The following is a 26,784-nucleotide window of genomic DNA, read 5'->3' as shown; positions in this document are numbered from 1 at the left end:
GAAAGTGGGACACAGAAACAGATGTAGCCTACACATAGGCAGTGTCACACAATCATTGAAATGGCTGTCACATTGCTCATCAATGTCACTTTTGGTCTTGCTTTAATAATTTTTGCGCCATATAATCCTCAATACTTTTTTATTGGTATTTGCAGCTTGAAGGCAGCAGCATTTTTTTTGCAACAAAAATTAAGGGGATTTTTGCATCTTACATAGACTGTAGCTCGTTTTACCATTTTTTGGAAGCGATCGTCTTTACATTCACCGGTAGCAGAGCTATCCGAGACTGCTAATTTAAATGTGAAACGCTATTGACACGCTAACTGAAATTAGCATCACTGTCGCGGAAGTGTTAAACTACATTAACTATATAACAGTGAAAATAGCGTAAAGTGTGATCTTTAATACTAAAGCGGACAGCTTTGAGGAGTTGTTTATGTCTGTGGAAAGGTTTAAAAAAAATAGTTTGGAAAGTTGGGTGCAGTGAATGAGGAAGGAACAACAGGCTGTGTCTGCTGTGTGTCCCGCTCGTCAATGCAAGTTTTGGTCACAGCAGCCAATCAAATCAGAGGGAGGCGGGATTTAGTCGGGGATTACTTCATGCTCTGTGCTCCTTCAGTGTGCGCACGTATTCGCCCCCAACATGATATAAATATGATAACTTCTACATATTTGGTCCAAAAAACTTCGAAATCAAGGATGCACACCTTTTTGCCGTACGCAAGCCATATCTGGAAACTCAGCCCGATCTGACTAACAGTCAGAAAAATTGGCGAGCCACATACACACAGACAGACAGACAGACAGAAGTGTCTTGCTTTATAATGTATATAGATAGATGTGTTTGTGCTTCACAGGTGATGACAAAAAAGTTTTTGCTGTTGACATTTTAAATTAGTTTTTGTCTTGGTACACCTGGTTTGCTTGCTAAAGTACACACTTTCACAGCTCTTAACTGAAAAAGATCTGTACGGACAGATAAGAATGATTTGTTGTGCTGTGTGAAATCAGAAAAGGACATTTTAAAAATGTGGAGCAGATATTTAAAGCCACGTAGAGCTGAGAGTCTGGTGTTTCACAGTCTGACAGACAACACACCCAATATCTTATTGAATAAAACTCCTCCAGGTAGACTTAAAGGAACTGTGTGATAAGTCCACTCAGTGTAGACCTGTTGACCATCTCTGCTTTATATCGTCTTGTACATTTGTACTAAAAACACAGCCTGATTGGAAATATAAGCTGTAGCGATAAGCTTGTTGACCATCAATACATCATCTTAGATTCCATCTTCACTCTGCTCTACATCAGCCTACAACATCAAATTAAAATAAATACACTCATAACTGTTAACCAATTTAAAGTTATTATTTTGAATCAGCCCCACTCCACTTGTAACTGTTTTAATTAGGCTATTGTTCTGTTTTATTCAATTGATCTGAACGTTTTAATTGTTGTTGTCTCTTTGTAAGCTTGTTGTGTATTCTCATTGTATATTGTGTATCTGTCTCGACGTCATTGTAAAAGAGGGTAACCCTCAATTGATCTTTCGAGAATAAATAAAGGAAAATGAAATCTTTACAGTAACAGAGAAATGGAAATAGGAAAATAAATTGAAGTGCTTTTTCAAGTCTTCCATTGGGACGTGCTAAAGAACGGACTGATATCTCTTTCCAATTGAGCTTTAATGGGGCTGATGCTGTCTGCTGAGGCAGTGCCGCTTTCAGAAAACCGCACTGCTCAATGTGTCATCGACCTCACTTCATTTTCTCGGAGAGGAAAAAGACACAGTAGTCTATGCAGTTAATAAAAATATGAACAATAATAATACATCAGATTTGTATATCCCTTTTCCAGATGGCCAAATAAGCTTTTACAATTTCAGCTAAATCAAAAAATACAAAACAAGAAAGAAAACAGTTTAAACCAAGAGTGAAAAGGTCAGTTTTGGGGGCTGTCTTGAAGGACAGAAGAGTGTTGGCATTGTGGATGTGGCTGGGGAGGGCATTCCAGAGGGAGGGGGTGGCTGCAACAAAGGTTTGTTAGGATGGCCTAGAGGAAGGGGGCCCGACAAGAAACCATGAGTTCGCTGGTTCAATCCCCGGCACCGGACAGGAGGGTGTTAGTAGTAAAACTAGTGGTGGTTGGTATTACATTCTATGGCTGGCCCACCATCCCTACCATTGTGTCCTTGAGAAAGGCACTTAACCCAAACTGCTCTAGGTCGCTGTACTATGGCTGACTGAGCTCTGACCCCCTTGCAAATGAAGTCTGAAGACTTTTCTGTTTCCATTTTAACCTGTTATTTTTATTTTATTTAAATGTTATTCATTTGCTTTTAAATGTTTTATTCATTCTCTTTTCTAATGTGTATTGTGTATTTAAATCTTGCCCCTGTAAAGCACTTCGAATGGCCTTGTGTCTGAATTGTGCTATATAAATAAACTTGCCTTGCCTTGCAAAGTGTGGTAACTAGAGAGGGAATATGCGAAAAGACTAATTTCCATGTGCTTTGTGTAAATTTACTAAAAAATATAACTTAAAAGCCCCAATGTTACTCATTACAGAAGGACATTTAAATGTCCATCTGCTATTGTATTTATTTTCAAAGCAAAATGTAAAGGAAGTTTATGTTGTCTTAAGATTCTCTATAAGGCAAGGCAAGTTTATTTATATAGCACAATTCAGACACAAGGCCACTCAAAGTGCTTTACAGGGGCAAGATTAGAATACATAAAACACATTATAAAACATTTAAAAGTGAATAAAAGAAGCAAATACAATACAAATTGCAGGTTAAAATGGAAACAAAAAAGTCTTCAGACTCGATTTAAAATAACTGAGAGTTGCAGCAGACCTCAAGTTTTCTGGGAGTTTGTTCCAGATTGTTGGTGCATAATAACTAAAAGCTGCTTCTCCTTGTTTAGTCCTAACTCTAGGGACTGTAAGTAGACCTGTCCCAGACAGTTCCTAACGTATCAGCATATCAGTAATGTATTTTGGCCCTAAACCATTTAGTGCTTTATAAACCAACATCAGTATTTTGAAATCAGTTCTTTGAGTGACTGGAAGCCAGTGTAAAGACCTCAGAACTGGGGTAATGTGATCCACTTTTTTGGTCCTAGTGAGGACTCGAGCAGCAGCGTTCTGAATTAGCTGAAGCTGTCTGATAGATTTTTTTGGAAGGCCTGCAAGGACACTGTTACAGTAGTCAAGTCTACTAAAGATAAATGCATGGATACGTTTTTCTAAATCTTGCTGAGACATAAGCCCTTTAATTCTTGATATGTTTTTTATGTGGTAGTAGGCCGATTTATTAATTGATTTAATGTGTTTCTTGAAATTCAAGTCGGAGTCTACGACAACACCAAGATTTCTGGCTTGGGGTGTGGTTTCTAACATAACGGATGTAAGCTGTGCGCTGACTTTTAATTGTTCATCTTTGGCACCAAAGACAATTACTGCATAATTATGGTAGCATAATTTGTTCTTATTCATAATCTGAGCTAGTGGGAGCACGTAGATGTTAAACAGAAGAGGCCCAAGAATGGAACCTTGGGGGACTACGCATTCAATATTTGTCCGCTCAGATGTGAAATTGCCTATTGACACATAGTAGTCTCTATCCTTTAAGTAGGATTCAAACCAGCTTAGTACAGTTCCAGAAAGTCCAACCCAGTTTGCTAGTCGATCTAGTAATATGCTGTGGTCAACTGTGTCAAAAGCGGCACTGAGATCCAGTAAAACTAAGACAGAACTTTTGCCACTGTCTGTGTTTAAATGGATGTCATTGAGGACCTTAACCAGAGCAGACTCAGTGCTGTGGTGTTGTCGAAATCCTGGGTGGAAAACATCAAAGCAGTTGTTCTTTGCTAAGTAGTTATTTAGTTGTTGATAAACAGCTTTTTCAATGATTTTACTTAAAAATGGTAGGTTAGATATGGGCCTATAATTTTTCATGAGTGATGTATCTAGATTGTTCTTTTTTAGGAGTGGCTTGATGACTGCTGTTTTCAGGGCCTGTGTGAATACACCTGTCTGAAGGGACATGTTGACAATTTGTAGAACATATGAGGCCATAACCGTAGAGCTGGCCAGGCCATAAACTTCTGTAAATGCCTCCATTGTTGTAGCCTCATTGTAAAATACAATAAATATCACATATTATATGACAAAATAATGAAGATAAACATTAGAATTGTATAGAGTTGTTAAGTTTTTATGATTGAAATTTGTATATTTCTGCAAAAGAAGACCAGAAACCAGTGTTGAATAAATCTGACGCCTGAAGAGAGAGAAGTGACATGATTTATAACCAATGAAATACCAGAAAGTTTGAATCATTATCACAGTATGAAGGATGGAATATTATAATGTAATATCTATAATTTCATAAAATAAAAAAGTCAGGTGTGAGGGCACTGTGGATTAAAGTTGTAATCAGAAAAGGTAACACCAGTAGTTTCCTCCTCAGCTTGAACAGACAGGTTCTGCAGCTTGAAGAAAAGCAGCAGGGGATTCTGGACCATGCTGCTGCCCAGTCCATTTTAAAACCTAAAAGAGGATCAACAATCATTGTATTAAGTTAACACAGAATACAGGCTTCTTCAAACCAGTGTGGAGGAAGAATGATACAGTTTGGACTACACAGTCATCCAGTCATATTACTGTCACTTGATGCTGGTATAGTTACAGAGGAAAACATGCATGTAATAGAGACCAGGAGAGATTCAATGAAACTCTATTGATCTACTTGTATGAAAAGGAAAATAAAAAAAAAGTTCATGCATGTCTCATTGAACAAAGAAAATCACTAATTGTGTAAACATGACTTATCATTACAGGTCTACTTAAAGGTCTTGCTTTGCTATATGATAAACTGTTGCAAGGCAGGAACACACTTTAATGCTCCACTCTGTGTCTAAAGATCCACAATACAGAGTATCACAGCTTCACATCAGTATCCAGTCAACATCTGCTCTGGAGACATTTGTATTCTCCTTTGGAACCCTCTGTAGGGTTCTAGGTTAGATTTATGTATTTGTACTTAAAGCTGATAACAGAATGATGAGAGAAAATAGATTCTGCAGATGAGCGCCTCTGCCTTGCTTACTAAACAGAGCAGGCTTCTTTCACAGAGACAGCACCATCACTTATTCATGTTAGACTGATTTGTCCACACTTGCTTTACTTTACAATTAAGATAATTTATTTCTTTAAGTCTAAATTACGTAATGGAGTCATAAAAATCTTTTAAAAGTGATTTATGGTGGTGTGAACAGTAGTGTGGTGAAGGGCAGAGAGCCTGCTGCCGATTTAGTCTCAGCCAAGACCACAGGCAGATTGTTTCAGTGATTAACACACCCTCAGATAGAAATCGTAATTTTGTTTAATTTAAGGGAGACGAGAATGAAAATCCGGAAGCCCCCAGGCCTCTATATAACATGAACAACCTAGATAATTCATCACATATGGTTTGATCACCCTAGGAAGTCACACACCAGACTGAATAAAAAAAAAAGTTCACTGCTTGAATCAATGGAGGTTGTGAGGTCTTGGAGGATTATTTAATTGCTTGATACTATGATCTCCTGAACAATATCTACAACAATATCAAGACCAGGGGAAAATTGCAAGTATTCAGAATTTGTTGTGGTTTATCGTATTCGTAACCAAGTTGTAAGTAGAGCTTCAAAATGCAAACAGAAAAAAAAAACAAAGTGAACAATTTATCGAAAACTGAATTTAAACTGAATTTAAACTCAAACAGACTGTTCATCAGCTGATCAAAAGTTTAAGACCATACCTTTAAAAATAAAAAAATAATTTTAGTTTTCAAAAAAAATGCTTACTTTTTTTGTCTCTTGCTCCTGTTTGCATTTTAAAGCTCTACTTACAACTTGGTTACGATAAACCATGACGAATTCCGAATACTTGCAATTTTCCCCCGGTCTTAAGATTTTGTTCAGGAGTGCACGTATATGTTTTATGTAACTGGGTAAAATGTATGCTGGACAATGATGTCGGTGAGAATAAAACCTTAAAAAGCCAACCGCACACTTTCTTCAATTAGGATCAGTTGTAGTAAATTATATTGCCGTTTTTATTGAACGTTCTGCTAATTATTCTGGGAGACATCCTGGTGATGCCTAATCAAACCCGGTTAATTTTTCAAAACCTCTCCTCTGCATTGTGTGTGTGTGTGTGTGTGTGTGTGTGTGTGTGTGTGTGTGTGTGTGTGTGTGTGTGTGTGTGTGTGTGTGTGTGTGTGTGTGTGTGTGTGTGTGTGTGTGTGTGTGTGTGTGTGTGTGTGTGTGTGTGTGTGTGTGTGTGTGTGTGTGTGTGTGTGTGTGTGTGTGTGTGTCTTAAGCTATGGAGGGTGATGGTGAGGTGATCATCAGTCCGGTGCAGAACTGCAGCCATTGTGAAAGCGGTGAATGCCACGAGATCAAGGAGAGTATCGTGTGTTACTGTGATGATGACCTCATCCTGGCACCAGACGGGGTCTCCTGCATCAACGCCACAGGTCTGACATATAGTATCACACATACACACACCTACATAGCAATATGAAAGAAAGAACCATCATCTATTTCTCTCTCTCTTCCACATTAAAATGTGCAATGAATCCACAAGTAATAAAGGGTTAAGCTGAATGTAATTGTACCTGTAATAGACTGTGACTCAGTGAACAGATAATGAATTCATCTACAAAAATAATTAAGCCCGGGAAAAAAATTAAGATGAAGCGAAAAAGATTATACCTTTATTATAGATAGTATTATCTGAGTGTTTAGTTCTGTTCTATGATGTGTAATCTATATCTATTGTTAGATTATGGCACATTATCTTATAATGTCTCTTCCGGATACTAATATAGTGACAATGCACAGTGGATATTGAATGCATTTCATAACGGGCCTAATAGGCCAAACTTCATGTCAACCTTCACTAGAAGTCTACTGTCCCACTCCTCTTGGGTAAACTGTGACAAAGGAATAGGGACAAACCCCTGTGGCTCTATAATAAGGATTTGCAATCTGAGATGAATAACGAGGGTATGAATGTAGATCTTAACAGAATTCATATGGCGGAATGCCACTTGACAATCGAAAGGCAAAATAACAGGTCCATTATATCTCCATCTCCATATATCTGAATGACCTAGAGTGTCTCCCTGCCCTATGATTTGTAAATCTCATTCTCATGAGATGACAAGCAGTAGATAATTCTATGATGCCAGGTCATAAAAGGTCACACTCTCAATATGGTCCCTCTATCCATCTCTCGGTGTGTAGAGTTGTTCCTCAGCCTTTAGACAAGTGAAATGAGCTCTCCCCTTGACACTGTAAAGAGAATTGACATGCAGCGGTCGACGGTGCTGCTCCTAAACTCTGTTGTGTCATCGTTTTCACATCATTAATTAAGTGACTGGATCAAAGTGTTGGAGTGAATGGTAATACTCCTCTGGGGGAGATAACCACTGCACAACACTGATGTTTCCTGTTGTCTTTTACAGAGGTGTCCCTGCTGCCTCCCCAGCCCTCTCTCTCTCACCTGGCCCTGGGTCTGTCTGTGGGAACCTCGGCCCTCATCGCAGCACTGCTGCTGGCTGTGTCTGGAGTCATGATAAGTACGCATCAACACACAGCAGTCAGTTAAAGGTGGAGTCAGCGAGTCTGGAGAATGCTTCGGCTATCAGTCGGTTCTGTGTGTGCATTGAAAAAAAAAACAAGTGTTAATACACGGCCTATGCTCTCTTAACATGTTGATAGCTACGGTGGGCCCCTTTTGTTTACATACCCTCTGTTTACATACCTGTTTACAGAGCCTAGGATGTGCAAATCTGGTGTTAATGCACAGTCTAGGCTGAGTAAACTGGTTTGTAAACAAAGGGTATGTAAACGTAGAGGTCCCACCATAGCTAGCAACATGCCTGTTTACAGAGCCTAGGCTGTGAATTAACACTGGTTGTTTCTCTTAGCAAACACACAGTACGTTCAGGTAGTGGATCGTGAGAAGATAATCATTGATTTGGATTAAAAGTGATTTTGTCAACAAGCGATATCCAGAATCGCTGACTCCCCCTTCAGACAGGAAAAAAGCTCTATACGTCTGGGATAAAGACACTGAAATATCAGTTTTCAAAACAAATCCTGTCTAAGCCACTTCAGATATGATCCTAGATGGAGAGTGATTTCATTTTTAGCTGAAGCAATGTAAAGCTACTCTGGGCACTTGTTGGTAGAACCTCCCAAACCAGAATTGTCACTGGAAGTTATTTAATATTGTGCGTAAGAGTTGAAGGAAACCTATTTCACATATTTACAGATAAACAGAGAAAGTGAATTAAATAGAATGAACTGAATAAGAAATAGAAATGATGGATAAAAGAGCTTATGGAGACAAAAACTATATCGTAAAGTGACCGTGGTGTGAATCATTGCAGTGGAGTCAGTGATGCATAACATAATATACAGTATAGTAAAGCAATGTAATTTAGAATATAATGTAATATCAAGTATACTACTGTAATGTATAAGTTGAGAATAATATAGTTAAGTGTGGTGTAAAATATGAAAGCTGTCAACATGTAGTACTTGACCATTATGAGTACTTGAATTTACTTCACTCAGTCAGTCAGTCAGTCAGTCAGTCAGTCAGTCAGTCAGTCAGTCAGTCAGTCAGTCAGTCAGTCAGTCAGTCAGTCACTCACTCACTCACTCACTCACTCACTCACTCCTTCAGTGTCTGGTCCTTGTCATGGCCTTAAACAGGAGCTTGGCGGCCCGGGCAGACATCCCCCAGCCCGCCTGCATTTGAATGCAATTTGAAGGAAAGAGGTTTAAGTTGTCCTTTGAACATGTCGTTGCCAGGTTTGCTTTTACGATGCACTTTAACGTATCCTTTGCATTGACAGATGAACAAGACGTAGTTATAGAGTGAGGGTTTAACACAATGAAAACATAATGAAACATAATGAATTGGATTGTTTTGAAAAGACAAATCTGGCATCTGGAAAGAGAGAATCAATATTTCAAAAGACACAAAGGAATTCAATTTCATAAAAGTACAAGCGTTCAAGTTGTTGTACACGCACAAAGAGTCTATAGAGAAATAATACATGGAAAAGCTTTCTACTTTGTGTGCTTTGGCTGACATCAATAATTTTCTTTAACAAGAAAAACAAAATGGGTTCAATGTTTTGTTTGTTTTTCTAAATTGTCTCTGTAGTAGTGCAGTGAAACTGTCTCTTTCATGTTGTTCTCATCAGTGTACAGGCGTAAACACACAGAGCTGCAGTCTATTCAGCTGGAGCTGCAGAGTCCAGACTGTAAGCTCAGTAAGCTGCGGGCCTCCACCATCATGACCGACTACAACCCAAACTACTGCTTCGCTGGCAAGACGGCATCTGTCAACGACCTGAAGGAAGTACCGCGGAGAAACATCTCCCTCAGCAGGTAAAGAGCCCACAAGCAACAGTCTAGTTACTGCAGCATACACTGTGGATTGGGACAATTTAATCTGATCATTACAAGAGGCCATTATGAACAGCACCTGTGTCTACGTCAGTATCTGAACAAACATGACAAATAGCACAGTTCATTGTAACTGTGATGAAAATCCATTTGAAAGGCTCTTTAAATAGCGTGCAGTCATAAATACAGTGTGGTGCGAGTAAAAGCAGTTAAAGTAAAGCCTGGAATAGGGTGTGAAATGTTTGGGTCCAACACAGTGATTCCAGCAGCTGAGAAATGATTTTTCCAGGGCTCTTTTCAATTTTTAATGCATCTTTCATGTGCTTATAATTCACCAGTTTATCATTCTGCTTCTTCATCTTTGTGAGAAATTATTTTCTCTCGTGGACTCATGAATATCTTTCAGCATCTAGATTGAGTCAAGTTATGAATCAAGTGAAAAATCAGCAGACTATATTTTAGTGTCAAAGTGCAGCATTCTACACTCTGTCATCTGCAGCAGGATGTCACATAGATACAGTGTTGGTCTTTGTGGGGTGAAAAGCTGCTCAGTTAATATAGAATACTGACAAGCACCTCTGCCTAGCTGTTCACAATACATTGTGTTGATTTATTTTCCATGGCTTGTATTTCTTTACCTTGTTCATAGGAGATTATTCTCATGACGCGTGTATATTCTAGGACATCTAGGTATTACTGCTGGCTGCTTCTAATGTCTTCAGTCTGGAAATATCAGCTTAAACTTTGCTCTTCTATGTCCCCACTGTGTTAAAGCTTTAGCTTCATGTCTAAAATATGAATTTAATTGTAATAAATAAATGTCTTTGTGTCTCAAGGGGTCTGGGTCATGGTGCTTTTGGTGAAGTCTATGAAGGGCTGGCAGTGGGGATACCAGGAGAACCCAGCCCACAGCAAGTGGCCGTCAAGGTAGGTTATGTCTGAAGCAATAAGAGTTGACCATATGGTCAGTGTCTTGAAGAAGCGCATCTGAGGCACTGAATAAAGAATACTAACAATAACTACTGTATGTTAATCTTCTAACCATTCATTGAACTGAGATGTATTTTTCTGTTTCCAATAGACTCTTCCAGAGGTTTGCTCTGAGCAAGATGAACTGGACTTCCTTATGGAGGCTCTCATCATTAGGTAAGAGACACTTTGACAGTAACACAAATCTGTCTCTCAAACTGTTCCAACAAAACCCATTTCTGGTCCCTGCTGTGTGTGTGTGTCTGCAGTAAGTTCAGCCACCAGAACATAGTGCGTTGTATAGGAGTGAGTCTGCAGGCCATGCCCAGGTTCATCCTGCTGGAGCTGATGACCGGAGGAGACCTCAAGTCCTTCCTGAGGGAGACCAGACCCCGACTGGTGAGACACACTGCTCTCTCACGCTCAAGTGCACATTCCCTCTGTTTACCACCTTAAAGGGATAGTTCAGTATTTTTGAAGTGTGGTTGTATGAGGTACTTATGCATAGTTAGTCTGTTACTTTATTTAATTTTTTCATTTTCCTTTATTTATCCTCAAAAGATCAATTGAGGGGTGACCCTCTTTTACAATGACGTCAAGTCAATTACAGATACACAATATACAATGAGAATACACAACAAGCTTACAAAGAGACAACAACAATTAAAACATTCAGATCAATTGAATGAAGCAGAACAATAGCCTAATTAAAACAGTTACAAGTGGAGTGGGGCTGATTCAAAATAATAAGTTTAAATTGGTTAACAGTTATGAGTGTATTTATTTTAATTTGATGTTGTAGGCTGTTCCAGGGGTCAGGGACACTGTAGCTAAAAGCAGTTTTACCAAGGTCAGACCGGGCGTATGGAACATATAACATGAGCATGTCAGTTGAGCGGGTTTGATAAAGCCCATCTGAAATATGCAGAATTTCTGTCAAATAGAGTGGTAGCTTTCCGGTCAGGGCTTTATATATAAAAATATGCCAATGTGCTTCACATCTCTCTTTAAGAGAGGACCACCCAACCTTTTCATATAAAACCCAATGGTGTGTGTCATAAACATCTCCAGACTTGAACATGGTGATCCAAGTTAGATGTGTCGGCTTATTAAACATGTACTAAGTGTTTTCTGTACAACCACATTGTGTACTAACTAACTAACTAACTAACTAACTAACTAACTAACTAACTAACTGACTAACTTTTTTCTAAAACTGCCTCTAATATTGCATTGTGGGTCTTTCTCTGTCCAATCAGGAGCACCCCTCCAGCCTGACCATGGTGGACCTTCTCAATGTGGCCAGAGACATCGCTAAGGGCTGCCAGTATCTGGAGGAGAACCAGTTTATACACAGGTACTTCACCACACCACCACACTGCCCTTAAATATAAAAAAACAGGTTGAAAAGAAAGGCCACAATTATTAAAGGATATATGGTCAGAGGTCTATATTCATGTGACCTGATCAGAGACAGAGATATCAACAAACTGTACACAATATAGAATATACTGTATAATCAATAACATATGAGTTTGAAAATGTGCAATGGGAGAAATCTAAAAAAAAACATCTCAACGTTCATGTGCTGACTTGTACTCAGTATTATGAGCTGACTGCAGCCGTTCAAGTGTGACATATGGACTCTGCATGCCGTCTGCCTCTCATATGATAGCAGAAAGGACAAGTGATGAGTTTAACATCAGAGCAGACAGATGGGCGAGCCGGCTTGTCTTTTTACGGTCTGTATCCATGGCCCAAGTCAACAGTGCCCCGTCTATTTCCATATTCACTGCAGTCAGTGAACAGGAGGATGTGACTGAAGAATATCAAGATCATTCTCCTAAAAGCTCTCCTTCATGGAACGTCTATGAGGAAAGTCACATGTATGCGCAAATGAGAAAAGGTCAAAACTGCACAAACAATCACATCAAGTCAGTTGAAGTGCATCCCCCTTCATTCATTCATGTCTCTTTGACTTCCTAGGAACTGACCAATGACAAACAAGGCCTATTAAACCTTGATTGCCCCAACGTGGCACAGTAAAGTCCCATCAATCCACATAATGGCTGACTCTTCTCCAGAGGCTGCTCGTGAGCTTCTGCTTGTGTGCCTTCAAACTTGTTTTAAATTCACCCTAATGGTGTCCCGGCTAATTTGGATTTTTATGGAGGTTTACTTGGGGTTGAGTAAAAGTGCAGGTGAACCAGAGGAAGGGTGCTACTCAGAAACTGCAGCTTTGCCTCAAATCTTTTTAATGATATCTTATGTATTCGTATTTCAGGAGACGTGAACAAAAAGAAACCCTGCTGAGGAGAGTAGCAGTAGTAGTTAAATGCTACCTCACCTCAGGTGTTAAAGAAAGACCAATAACACAGAATGTTCTCTAAGACCCCGTTTCCACCTGGCATTAACATGTGGTTTTTGTGATCCGAATACAGCTCTAACTACAGGTGAGAACACTCTCAAGACGCATTGAGATCGGATCACAAAAACCACATTCGGAGGTGGTTTACGTCGCTTGTGTCGCTTGTGTTCGCATTCATTTGGTAGTGGAAACACAAATGTGGTTTGTGTCTACATTAGGGACCTCCTACTCAACTGCTGCCCCCTGCCTGGGAGGAAATACGTTGAAAATGCATCACTGGCGTTCATGCAGCTTTTATAGAAGCCTCATGAACGAGTTGCAAATGACAAGCTTTCTGTCCTCTGTTTTCATTTCACTGCGTAAATCTGAAAACACGGAAATCGCTGCTATTGACTGGAGAGCTGCAAGGCAACGACTTCCTGTTCTTATCTGCTTAAGAATAAAAGTCAACTCGCGTTTGGGTAGTAACAGGCTTTTAATGTGAAGGCGCACAGGAAATATTCTGTTCGCATACAGTATCTTAACTTCATACAGAAAGCCGTGTATGCTACTGGTGTTGGTGACAAGAGTGTAGCAGACGTTAGAAAAGGCGCCCCGCAAACACACATCTTTCACCAGCCAAAGAGGCGACTGTGGCTCAGGTGGTTAAGCTGGTTGGCCAATGATCCTAGGGTTGGCGGTTCGATCCCAGCCCGGCCACTTGTGTCATGGTCGTTGTGTCCCTGGGCAAGACACTTCACCCACCTTGCCTCGTGTGAATGTGTATGACTGCTGTATGTTTGAGGTGGTGGTCGGAGGGGCCGATGGCGCTGAATGGCAGCCTCGCTTCTGTCAGTCTGCCCCAGGGCAGCTGTGGCTACTATGGTAGTTTACCACCACCGGTATGACTGTGTGTGAACGAATTGTCTGGAACCCTGTAAAGCGCTTTGAGTATCATGAAAGGCGCTATATAAATCCAAGCAATTATTATTATTATTAATTATTAATTATTATTATTAATAACTTACTCGCCTAAGAGTTTTTACTTTTATATACTATCTATGATATTTCCCGCATTTGGCGAGAGCCCTCTAAGCAGTGTTGTGCATCGCGCCTCCTTGTCTAAATGAGACAGTAGCATATCTCGTCAACCTAGACTGGTAATTATCTTCGCATGTAATGCATTTTAATAGCAAATGCGATTAGAACTGTGGCACTGTACAGCCCTGTATGTTTACTTGTTTGAACCCCACCGGTTAAAAACACCAATGCAAACGGAAATGATGAACGTGTTGATTTAAATACAGCGCGGGTAAATGGAATCCGATCACAAGTAGACAGAGAAGTCACATTTGAAAATACAAGTGGGAACACACGGACTGAGAGCTGTCCACTTGTAACCAGATTCAAAAAGTCAGATGTTAATGCCAGGTGGAAACAGGGTCTAAGTGCCGCGGTGAAATGGCTCCTTAAGCCACAGTTAAAATTGACTGTAATTAAGTCTAAAGTATGAAGCCAGTTAACATTGTTTCAATAACAGCCTTCTCTTCCATCACTGTGCTACTTGTACAATAGCACTGTGTCCTTGCCTTAAGCCCACAGCTGGAAGTCTGTGACAGCTACTGCTGCATTTCAAGGCTCGCCCCAGCCTACGAGCACAAACAAAACATTTGCATGAATTCCTCCGAGTCATTAAATAAGGACTACATGTATTTAGCCACAGCACCTCATGAGAACGGATTTTGTGTGTGTGTGTGTGTGTGTGTGTGTGTGTGTGTGTGTGTGTGTGTGTGTGTGTGTGTGTGTGTGTGTGTGTGTGTGTGTGTGTGTGTGTGTGTGTGTGTGTGTGTGTGTGTGTGTGTGTGTGTGTGTTCCCACATGCTGATTTTAGGCATGCTAAAACAGAAATAATTCAGCCTTTCTTGAAGATGTAATAACTCAGTTCACTGGCCCTGCTTTGAACTGCTTCAGTTTAAATTGAACACCAGAAAAGTGACAAATCTTTTTCTTGATAAAGTGAATACCAAATGGGTGCCCTACATCCAATGTTCTTTCCTTCTAAATAATTTAATATGAAGCTTGAAGCAGTACTATAACATAAGTTGAATAGTTCCAAGATGTTTGGCGCATTGAAGTGGGGCAAGGGCTACCATGGCATGCATAGTGCAGTCGCTGTCTTAAAAAGCCCTGTTTTAAATCAGTCCAAACTATTATGTTATCCTCATTGTGTCATTTCACATCCAAGTTCATCAGAGAGCAGTGTTGCTGTGTCCACACTCACATAGTGGTTTGAGTCTGTATTCAGCCATGCTCTGTCTCATGATTTAGTCTGAGCACAGTCACACATGATGTTATTTTGATCTTAAATTATGGATTATTCTTTGAGTGCACCCTTATTAAAGAGGAGAGCGTCTGTAGGTGCATTATACATGGAGCGCTCATGCAAATATATAAAAACATTGGTAAACTAGTGAAAAGAAGAAGCAGGTCAAGCACTGTCTGAATGTCAATGTTTTGTATGTCTAACTTTACCTCCATATTTAGAAATGACATTATTCAGACTTTACATTCTAGTGACTTACTGAGTTATGTATGGATGTGTGTTTCTCATGTTGCAGGGACATTGCAGCTCGGAATTGTCTGCTGACCTTCAAAGGACCAGGCCGTGTGGCAAAAATTGGAGATTTTGGGATGGCTCGGGACATTTACAGGTACAGTTCCAGCACAGATACAGTAGATCATCCACCACTTTGGCTGGATCCGTACATCTAGACTAGGTTCAGCAAAAGTTTCAATCTGAATAAGGTCGGCAGGGACTTGATATCAAGCTATCTGATATCGAGAAAATGCATCTAAAACAAATATGTAGGGGAACTAACAAGCAAGTTATCCCAAGACTGGGCAGTTGTATTGGAATATTATACTAATAGGTTCTGTATATGTCAGAATTAAATCAGTTGTATTCAACACTTGTCTGAATACCCAATATAGTATAACCTTGATTTTTTGGGGGGAAATGCACCTTTGCTATTCCAGTGTTTGAGTGCATCAGAGAGAAATATCCCAGGCTCACAACCAAAAATTATTAATGACTGCATACCATTTTGGTGCTTGATTAAAATGACGGAGAGATCTCCTTAACAGTCACTAGAAACAAATGGTAGACGTTTGAATGAGAAGCAAGCTAACAACAGTCTCCAGTGACAGTCACATGCTTTATACACATGTGCCCCTCTCACGTCCTACCAAAGTTTTTGCTGTGCTAGAAAGATGTCACATGTCCTGCTTTGGCAGTGAACCTCAACCAAAGCAAGACCATATTAACCTTATGAACTTTTGCTATTTAAAAAAAAAAAAAAAAAAAAAAAAAAAAAAAAAACTCACCTCAACCCTATTTTTACTTATATATTTTATATTTATATGTACTCTCCCTATTTGCCCAAGTGAAATTCTGGGTGGACAATTCATAAAACCACAAGACATGACACATCAAAATGCTAGAGCAAAACTCAGAAAACAGGAAAGAGAAAATATATCTTAATATAGCTAGCTAGCACATTTTCACATGACACTGTTTAAATGAATTCTCAATCCAGCAGGGAAATCTCCCAAGCCTTTTATCTGCTGAGAAATTAGAGAATTTGTCACAACATTCAGCTACATCACCGCAGCACTTTACAATCATCAGTTCCCAAAGTCACACAAAAGCAAAGTCGCATAAAAAAAAATGCTGCTGCATAAAACCCCCAGGGGAGCCACATTAAGGAGCGCTTGATTTAATTGCTGATGTCAGTTTTTCAGGTGCCTGCGTGTGATTTTGTTGCCTAGAGCCTTGGTGCCGGGACTGGGATTCTTTTTTAATATAATTATTTTGAGGGGGAGGGATGGTTGTTTAGCGCATAATGCTGCTACTCTGTTGGTGTTATTTTAGCTGTTTTATGATGTGTGTGTGTTTGTGTGTGTGTGTGTGTGTGTGTGTTTGTGCTGGGGAAAATATCCTGTGTTAAGCGCTTTGAGTGCGAGAAAAGCTCTATATAAATTAAATATATCATTATTACTATTAAATATATTATTAATACACCGCCTAGGCTCTGTACATGGCATGTTACTTGCTATGGTGGGCCCCATTTGTTTACATATCAGTTTACACAGCTTTGGGCTGAGTATTAGCAACAGATTTATTTTCAGCGCACACACAGACCTAACATTCTGTCTGATTTTTTTTCTTTCCTTGACGGCCAGGAGTTGTCACTTGCCTTCTAGTTCTAACGTGTAGCGTCTGCCTGATTCCATGTGAATGCAGCATATGGGAGTGAAAGGGTAATGGGTGGTTAACTGGGGAAGGAGGGCACAGTACAGAAGATGGTGGCAGGAGTCACTGCTCTTGTAGGCTTAAAGTGGGAACGGTAACTGATCCCCATCACTGAATTGATCATGTTATTCTTAGAGATAGTTTTAGGCATTGTGTGGGGATCTGTGTGTCTGCCTAGCAATCTGTCAATGGAACACAATCAACATGTGATTGTTTTTTCTTCACCATTGATTATGTGTAGTTTTCTTTAAGGCTATCTTTAATACAAAATGTATATTTCCCTTAAAGCCATATCATCTGACAGCATGTCATAGGCTGTATTCATCTCCACTTATTGCTCCCCTGTAGACACAGTTACAAGTAAAACCAAATGTTGAATGTTGGCTATTGTTATTTACCAGTACTGTGGAAAATGTTGTTGTATATTTTTCTTTTAACCTTTCAACTTGAATTTCTATTATAGTAAATATCATATAAGGAAGATGGTTTTAGAAAGTAACAAACATTACAAAATGAGGCTCTTTGTTGTTCTTGACTTGTTTCAGCGGCTTCAGTTAGGCTGAGCTGCAGACTGTGCACACAGAATATTTTGGATTTAATTGTGCACATTACGTTAAAGGCATTCATAGCTCTGGCTTTCAACTATAGTTCATACATTTGTGTGAGGGTTCATGCAGGCTAAGCCTAATAGGCATGGGATGTGCTTATTTGGACAAAGCCTCAATATTTTCCTTGCTTGTTTTCCCTTATTTAATGAAAGCAGTAATAGTCTATTTTATGCTTTTCTTTATTTTGGTGTTTACCATTATTTTTCATTTGTCCAGGGAATGCAAAGTGAACATAATGCTCCTTTCTCATCCTACGTTACACTGACACATGGGAGCTGCCCACTGTAAACACAGGCCCGTCCTGCGCAACTTCTATAGAGCTGGTGGTGGTTCACTTGTATACATTTTGAGAAATACAGGTGCAGTAACTCCTTTACTTTCTCAAAAAGGCCCAGGGATTTGAACTGGCAACCGTCCACTAACAAAACAGTGTCTACAGGCTATTCCACTCCTATTTATCATGCTGCACTTTCTGTGTTTACAAAACAGCTGCTTAAAGGAAGAAAAGTCTCATTTTCATCATGACAAATTCACTAGGGGGCAAAAAAATGTCCTCCTCTGCACCAGCAAACAAGCCCAAATGATGCGTTTCCCAGCCAAACACAGCTGACACCACTTGAGTCAGATCTTGATGGTTGTCAGTGGTTCAGTGTGGAACCTGGTTCATGTCTGTGCTGGCTGTCAGCCTGGAGCGAGGCCACATGAACCAGTGACTACCTCTATCAACACCACCAATCAGATACAGCTCACATCTGATTAATTTCTCTAGCAGCAGCAGCAGCAAGCACAAAACAGCATTGAACACAACCTGGCCAAAACAAGATCCACTCTTCCTCTTGACAAGATAAGGAGTTGTTAGAGGGAGTCAGTGTTGATACTGTATCTGTAAAAAGTGAATTAATTGCTGGATGTCAGATTATTATTATTATTTTTTTTTTCATAATTTTTTTTTTGTTCGCTCTTACTTTTTACCCTCCGCTTTTGAGGGCAGTGGTGTTGCCATAGTGATGGCAGTGCAAACTACAAACTCTGGTTTTTATTTCAATGCTGTTCCATTTTGCTTGACTGGGAGTCAAACAAAGAGCAATGTTACTATTGGTAGCCAAAGTAAAGTCATCAGATATTTCGCAATTCAAAGTGTGTGTATTTCTTTGTTTGTGTGATGTAGGTCAAACTATTACAGGAAGGGTGGGCGTGCCATGCTACCAGTGAAGTGGATGCCACCTGAAGCCTTCATGGAGGGCATCTTCACATCTAAAACAGACACGTGGTGAGAATCCTTCTCATTTCTCTTTAACTTTTACTTCAGTGGAGTCTGAGACCTAAATGGGATTTCACCTCATATATCTTACACTCAGACGTTGTGTTATTCACCTTCCTCTCTCCTTCTACGCCTTTGATCTAAAGCAATATGTTTTTTTTAGTTCCTTGTCTTGTCTTATCTCTGTCTCGTCCTCTGCTTTCATCCCTTCCAGCTTCAGTGCTTATGATGCTTATAAATGACGACTTGATTTGTCTCACTCACTTTCCTTGTCTCCCTGTTACTAATCTGCCCTCTCCTCCTCTGTCTCTCTAAGGTCATTTGGGGTTCTGCTGTGGGAGATCTTCTCATTGGGCTACATGCCGTATCCAAGTCGCAGTAACCAGGAAGTGTTGGAGTTTGTAACAAATGGTGGACGAATGGACCCACCTAAAAACTGCCCGGGCCCGGTGTAAGTGCACATCCACACACAGATGCCCAATGCCTTCAACTGACAAAAGAAAGATGTCTTCTCTTGAGGAATTACTATATAGAATGGGCTTCTCCATATGATAAACAAACACAGTTGCATCATGTGCTGTATAGATTGGGAACACAGGCATAGAGGCAGACATGAGAGGCTGTGAGGATTTGATGACACATACTGACACATAGATGAGTTGTGACCTAGAAGGCGTCAGAACATTGTATGGGAGATTGCTCTTAGTGCTTTCAGTATGGAAAAGCACATCAACAGTTTCTTTCATGTTGACTCCCAATTTGGAAAAAGTCATGAAGAGAGCTGCAAAACCATTTCCTTATCACACCTTATTTTTCAACCACTTCTGAGATGCTGCCACCCATGCCAACTATATTATAAAACATATAAGGGCAGACACAATAACACACATTTTCTCTCTCATTCTTGCATACACACATTTTAAACACTTTAGCCTTTCTTGGATTTTGCAGTTTAATGCTTCTACCTGTTGTCAAGATTACATCTTGCATCAGTTAGCAAATTGCCTTTCATGTTCCTTGATGTGTTTTTTTCTTTAAAAAATACAATTTTTGTGTGAACCACAAAATATGACACATAGGATACTACTAATGGAAGCAGCAGCTACAGTTGTAATTCTCTGAGCAATACACCAAAGGACATGAGGAATTAACTTCACTGCATCACCCCTTTAACACAATCATTGAACTATTATGAACTACTATACTATTGAACATATTTTGTCTCAATAGATCATTCTGGCATTTGTTGAAACAGTGTGTTGCGTTTTTTTTTTGTCTCTACATCTGCATGGGGTAGCAGAAGATGGTTAAACAGAATCAGAAAAATACAGATTGATTCCCGGGGACAAACTGTAATTGAACTGGAATTCATTAAGTATTTTCTGCCTGTGTGTAATGTGTAATTGTAGGTACCGCATAATGACTCAGAGTTGGCAGCATCAGCCTGACGACAGGCCCAACTTCTCAACTATCCTGGAGAGAATCGACTACTGCTTACAGGTAACTAAACAGAGCACACTGTGGGATTCTGACAGCTGTGTACACAGGAATTAAACTGAGCCATTGGAGGTGAATAACTGAAAAGGATGTTGTAGTATTAGTTGATTTAAATGCAGATTTTCTCCAAGCTTGTATTAGTTGACCATAATGGATAAGGCAAGGTGTGTTTGCATTAGGCACAATCTTGTATGATTATGAAAATAATTAGATACAATCATGTAGTTGCTTGTTTTCCAAAGATAAGTCAAATTTGAATTTTTTATATAGAAATAAATACAAAACAGTTTAGGTTCTAGTCCACCCTGGGTTGAGCTTGTCAGGTTTTCATCCAGATTGTGGAGACATTGGCGCTCCTGTTTGTTTTCTGCAGGTGAAGGTTGATGACCTTCTATTTATACAAGTTATACCAGTATATGTATTGTTATATTGTTGTATTCTATGTGTATACTGTAATACGAACATTGTGTCCTGAGTGAAAGTAATTATTATTATTGATCCTTTCAGGACCCTGACGTGGTGACCATGCCGCTGCCTATAGAGTATGGGCCGGTCCCTGAAGAGGAGGAGCATGTCCCTATGCGCCCTGAAGAGCCCTCAGCTCCCAGTGTGCTGGTCAACGCCCAGGTGCCTGATGGAGAGGCTCCACAGCCGCCCCCGTCCTATCCCACAGAGGAGAGCCTCAAAGCAGGGGAGCACAGTGTGGTGACTAGCACAGCACCGCAGGCCAAAGCACAGCCCCAACCATACCTCCACCAGCAGCCTCACACCCAGACCTCCATCACCATGACCACCACCAACACAGCCACCTCCACGGCCGCTCCTACGCTCACTGCCAAGGGACCTGACGTCAGCGCCCAGCCCGGCCCTGGGGGGGGCCACGTCAACATGGCCTTCACACAGGGCCACATGCCAGACAAGGAGAAGAACACCAGCCTCTGGAACCCCACCTACGGCTCCTGGTTCCTGCAGCAGAGGCAGCAGCAGCAGAGGCAGGCCGGGGTGGGTGGAGCAGGGGGCAGCGGTGGCAGGGTGCCCGGTGAGGGGCAGGAGCATGTGGGTCGGACTGTGTCTGAGGTAGCAGGAACTCTGGAGCTCCAGCACCAACACCAGCAGTACCAGCAGCAGCTCCAGCAGCAGCAGCTCCAGATGCTGCAGCAGCAGCAGGGTCTGGGTATGTGCAGACCACCACCACCTGCTGCCCAGTCACCTCTGCTCTTAGACTCTGCCGCCTTGCCTCCTGTTCCCCTCTACAGACTGAGACGGTTCCCCTGTGGGAACATCGGCTACGGCTACCAGGAGCAAGGCATGGCTCTGGAGGCCGCACACGCCCACGCCCACGCTTACCCCAACCCTCCACCCCCACAGGGAACCTCAATGTCCTCCCTCCAGAGGGGGGCGTCCATCCCCTCCTCAGTGTCCCTGGGTCGCTCGCTTATGTCCGAGGACAGCCGTCCACTGCTAGTTACCATGGGGACAGTACAGGACCCCAGGCTGCCCAGGATGGAGGGCCACAATGCCACCGTGCTTTAGCCCAAATGCCTGTTCTGTTGTTGATTGTTTTCAGGACACATGACAGAAAACACTGTGTCAGGACAGAGACCATTTTACACCAACTCTACTGTCCCACAATTTTGGTTTCTTCATTCAGTTGTGTGAAACAGATTTGGATGAGTCTTTTATCATGGAGGTGTGGTTAATTCACCAATGGATGCTAAAGCACATTAGAGAAGTAACACAGCTTTGTGAAGCTGGCTACAGAGTGAAAGATAGCTTTAAGAGTTTAACAAATGTATTTTTTCAACGCTGAAGGGATTATGACTGAATATGAATATGAATGGAGAGTTTGTGGCACAGAAAGATTACTTTCCATCTGTTAGTTACAAGGAGTGAGCCATGTGTTCATGGACAGCTGAGGACTGAACTGAACTGTTACAGCTAGCAGGAGCAGGACATGGCTCTGGAAGCCGCCCATGCTAACCCCTTCCCTCCTCCCCCACCCTCACAGGGAACCTCAATGTCCTCCCTCCAGAGGGGTGCGTCTATACCCTCCTCAGTGTCCCTGTGTGTTATGGTCCCTGCTGCTAGCTCAAGAGTGTGTTGCTGCAGCTCAGAACCTTTGGTCTCAAGTGCTGCCGTCTCGAGCCCTGCCGTCTAATGCCGCCTAGAGGTGTGTACAATGGCAAGTATATTAGGTCAAAATACCAATACCAATTTGCATTCTCTAATGTGTTAGTCACACGTGAGTTTGTTGATATCAGATGCCATCAATTTAAAATGTTTGTTGTTGTTGTTGAATGTTTTTTATTGTAATTATGTTTATCTTACGCTATTTGGAATTTACAACCCGTTCATAAAAAAATCACATGAGAAGTTGACACTTGTCTTTGGTATACTTTGCAGATTCCAAAATGTTGTCTGGAAAACATACTCCTTGAGGTGGTCCATGATGGTGCCCTTAAACACTGCTGACCCTGGCCATATTGTGCTCCTCAAGTTCGGGCTGAATAGCACTTTTTGATAGAAGTCTAAAATAATAAATATGTGATACTGCAATGGTTCCCGTGTGTCTCTTATTGAACTATTATAAGCTTTGTTTAAATTAAATAATAAGTATTTTATTTTGAAAATCAGAAAGGGAGAGTGCACGAGGCGGCAGGGCATTACGACAGGGCGTGGTGATACGGCAGGGGGCTCAAGGCCGGAGACATCATACGACTGTTAGCTACAGCAGCTTGCAAGGCCTAGGTGAGCTACCTGGATAGTCTCCACTCTCCGACAAAAGTGCGTACGTTTACACAAGAAAGGTTTCCCAGTTACATTGGTGTCTCAGAAAGCGTTGCACCATCGGCTGTGCTGTAGGCCTATATGTAGGCCTATATATATGAATGACAATGTGTGTTTGAAACTGGCAAAGTTAGCATTTCGTAATTATTGTGTTTAAAATGTCGTGTTATAGATTTAATAAACATTCCAGGAAAATTGTTATTATTTCCCATTCTAATCAAAGACCGCTGTTAAAAATATGTTTGTTATTTAAGTTGGCATTAGCCCAGCAATGCCCCAGGAGCGCGTGCGACCATGACACTCCTTTAGCAGAGGTTCGAAAAGTTTCACCTCAGCGATTGATTACTGATAATTTTGCTGGTCCAAGCAAGTCAGGATGAAATTTTTTTTTTTAAATATTGATTGCAACATTTTGATTAAAAATGTAATCATAGTAACACAAAAAGTAATCCGACTCAATTATCACTTTTGCTTCAATGCTACAATTTGTGCTGGTGTGTTTATCTGCACAGTTCTACTCCTTCCCCACTGGCTGTATTCGTTTTTGTTTTGATAAAGACAAATGTAATACAATTTTTAAAAATCACTTTTTAATTTCTCTTTAATTAATCTATATGAAACAATTATGAAGGATAAATTAAAGATTATATTTATAAATTATATTATATGTATATTTGCCAGATGTTTAAGAACTGTTTATTGTCTATTTTTAGTGAGAGGAACTTGTTTCATTAAAACACAAATCTCTTTATGACGCATCTTTACTAGGGGTGGGAAAAATAATCGATTATCCGATGCATCGTGATTCTCTCTCGAACGATTCTGAATCGATTCAGAAAAGTTAATAATCGATTTATATATATATATTTTTTTTTTACTAGTATTTACTACTAGCATTTCCTGCGCCACTGCGCATGCACACCACACAAGTGCGAGTTGTTAAAAGTGGTGACAAAAGGGCTGAGAGCAGCAAACACATATGGCCTGTACTGGCTTTGCATTTACGTTTTTGTATGCGAGCTGAATTCCAAGCCATACTTTTTGCACAATGTGTTGAAATGACATATAAAATAATATAATAATTGGTTTAGTTTTTACATACTTCCATATTGTGTTGAAATGCAAGCTGCATTGATTATTGCATCAATCATTACTACAACCACACTGGTCGCTAGGTGTAATTACATACAAGCAACATGTTTGGTTGAAAAAAGGTGTTGTGGTTGTTACTAAACTCGCACTGTAAAAATGTAATCACAGTTTCATAGCATCAATGTGAGAGTAGCATTTTTTGAACCTGTCTTTCCCTGATGTTCTCTTTATCCTTCCTACTTTAAGGGGGCGCAGCGCACGCTGGACGACTCTTCAGTGTATCCCCCCCTGTCTCCCATGTTTAGTTATTGTCACTCTATGTCTCTTGGTGGGGTATAACTGTAAACAGATTATCGTTGTTTTGGTACAATGACAAAATAAAGCATCTTGAATCTTGAATCTTAAATCAGTTAAGATCTGAGAATGAAAGCGGACAAAACACCACTTTTGTTTTGACAGAGCACACAAAACACCTTGTGTTATTAGGAGGAGTATGCTACATTGTGTTGGCTTCACTAGCTTAAGCTAACGGTTTGTAACAGTTGACTAATAATCAGGTTTAGTGGAGCAATAACTATTTCCATTAACTTCTTCATGAACATGTATTACTCTCTTGAAGTAACGTTACTTTAAATAACATCCAAGCAAAACGTCAGTACGCATTGTATTTATAGTTTGTATGGAGTATCATCTCATGCGTACATTAGACCGGTAGATGCAAGGGCCCCCAAATGACTGTTCGCCTGCAGCCCCCAAATGGCTAAGTTCGCCACTATCGACTGTCTTTCGTACCCGACGAATGCTTTTATTTTTATACCAGTTATGAGACGCTATTACCATAATGGCTAGCCTATACGTACAGCAAAAAACTCGGTCAGCTCGGTCATCATTTAGGCCAATCTACAGTAGGTACGGGCAAACATAACCCGCACAATGACGGATGACCGCATGGGCAAAGTGGGCACGTGTCCAGGGCCCTGGCCAATAGGGGGGCCCTTGATTCTTTTTTTTTCTTTTTTTTCAAGTGGCCAATACTCTGGTCATAAAATGAGTTGAATGTTTTTGATAATTGATTTTGGAATACAGAGAGAGAGAAGAGTTTGAGAATGTTGCATATCATGTGAGCTGTGTTGCGATATGCGGTTTGAATTAAGAGCGCAAGTGTTAAAATCTAAAAATTACAATGAAATGAGTTCAAACCAGCCGGACAGTTGGATCCTAAGGATGCAGGCTAAAGTTGTCTTGGCGGATCAACAGTGTGGAGACCATATGTGGAGATCATAGAGTGGTGGAGACCCACTGTTTTGTCAACAGGCATAGCCGCGGGAACATAATAGCCTCGTTTGAGAAGGAGCCGTCTTGCTAAGACATGCAGAATTATGACGCTCGTCTTGCTGAGCGCACAGCATTATGGTTAGACTTTTTGTCCAACTTGGAGCAAAATGTTTGATGGGAAACGTCTTGCTGACAGGCGGAGCTGAGCGCTAATTGGGAGTTTAAACCCAGGCCCCCAGGACTCTGCCTTCTCCGGGCAGCCAGCATGGACTTGTGGCCAAGCCATTGTATTGCATGCTATGAATGGGGTTGTGGGAGGAGCTTATTTTCATGCGGCCCAGAGGCAGAATCCCCCCGTCCACACAATACAAGCGGCGAACAAGATTGTGTCTCCCCACAATTTTTCCGGATATCAATCATAGGCTCATACTTATCTTTAGACCATATACTAATAAAATGGAAGTTTTCTCATTTAAAAATGCCACCTCACCTATTAGCCCAACGGCTTTTAACAGCTTTCAGTTCGTTTTCGCGAGAGGAGGAGCATATATATAGAACTTGCCTTATATATAGAACGTGCTGTTTGAAAGTTTGTGAACCCCTTGAGCATTTTGGAATTTTATTGTGTTTAACCATTATTAATTCATTTTTATCAATACCACTATTTTTATATGAAATGAAATAACAGATGTTTGTTTATCAATTCAAAATTTTTCTTTTCCAGAAATCAATTGTTAAAAGAGATAAAACAAATTATTTGCCAACTGTTGTATCTGCAAAAGTTTGTGAACCCTAAGCTGCATTGCTTAAATCGAGCAGGTAAAAACAATCAGGTGGGCCAAACTGATTGATGAAATAGACCAATGTAATGAGAGATATTTAGGGAATAAATTGGGTGGCACTAGATAAAACAGAGATCAAACCAGGTCAGTTGGCTCACCAAAGCGAACCCATACAGGTCAGACATGCCAAAAGGGAAAACAATCTCAGAGGATCTCAGGAATAGAGTTGTGATGCTGCACATTTGTCTGGGGACAGCTATAAATTAATTTAAAAAAAGTTTGAGCTCCATCGGTCCACCATGAGGCAGATCATCTACAAATGGAGAGCTTAAGAGTGACTGAACATCTGCCTAGAAGTAGACTTCCTTCAAAAAT

General features: G+C 40.6%; 1 protein-coding gene across 1 annotated transcript in view; it reads left to right on the top strand.

Annotated features, from left to right (window-relative positions):
• LOC307262039 (ALK tyrosine kinase receptor-like) overlaps positions 1-22,006 on the top strand; it is a gene marked incomplete at both ends in the record, with an annotated part of 348,028 nt that extends 326,022 nt beyond the window's left edge. The window contains 12 exons of the mRNA XM_080042775.1: positions 6,371-6,526; positions 7,520-7,633; positions 9,275-9,461; positions 10,316-10,406; positions 10,561-10,625; positions 10,718-10,847; positions 11,708-11,805; positions 15,414-15,506; positions 18,884-18,985; positions 19,293-19,427; positions 20,386-20,476; positions 20,981-22,006. Of these exons, the coding sequence (XP_079898901.1) occupies positions 6,371-6,526; positions 7,520-7,633; positions 9,275-9,461; positions 10,316-10,406; positions 10,561-10,625; positions 10,718-10,847; positions 11,708-11,805; positions 15,414-15,506; positions 18,884-18,985; positions 19,293-19,427; positions 20,386-20,476; positions 20,981-22,006 (2,288 nt within the window). The remainder of the gene's footprint in view (positions 1-6,370; positions 6,527-7,519; positions 7,634-9,274; positions 9,462-10,315; positions 10,407-10,560; positions 10,626-10,717; positions 10,848-11,707; positions 11,806-15,413; positions 15,507-18,883; positions 18,986-19,292; positions 19,428-20,385; positions 20,477-20,980) is intronic.
• Between the last annotated feature and the right edge of the window lie 4,778 nt (positions 22,007-26,784).

Source organism: Ammodytes marinus (genome assembly GCF_949987685.1).
Source record: "Ammodytes marinus genome assembly, chromosome: 15".
NCBI classification, from domain to species: Eukaryota; Metazoa; Chordata; class Actinopteri; order Uranoscopiformes; family Ammodytidae; genus Ammodytes; species Ammodytes marinus.
This window is presented reverse-complemented; position numbering and strand designations above follow the sequence as displayed.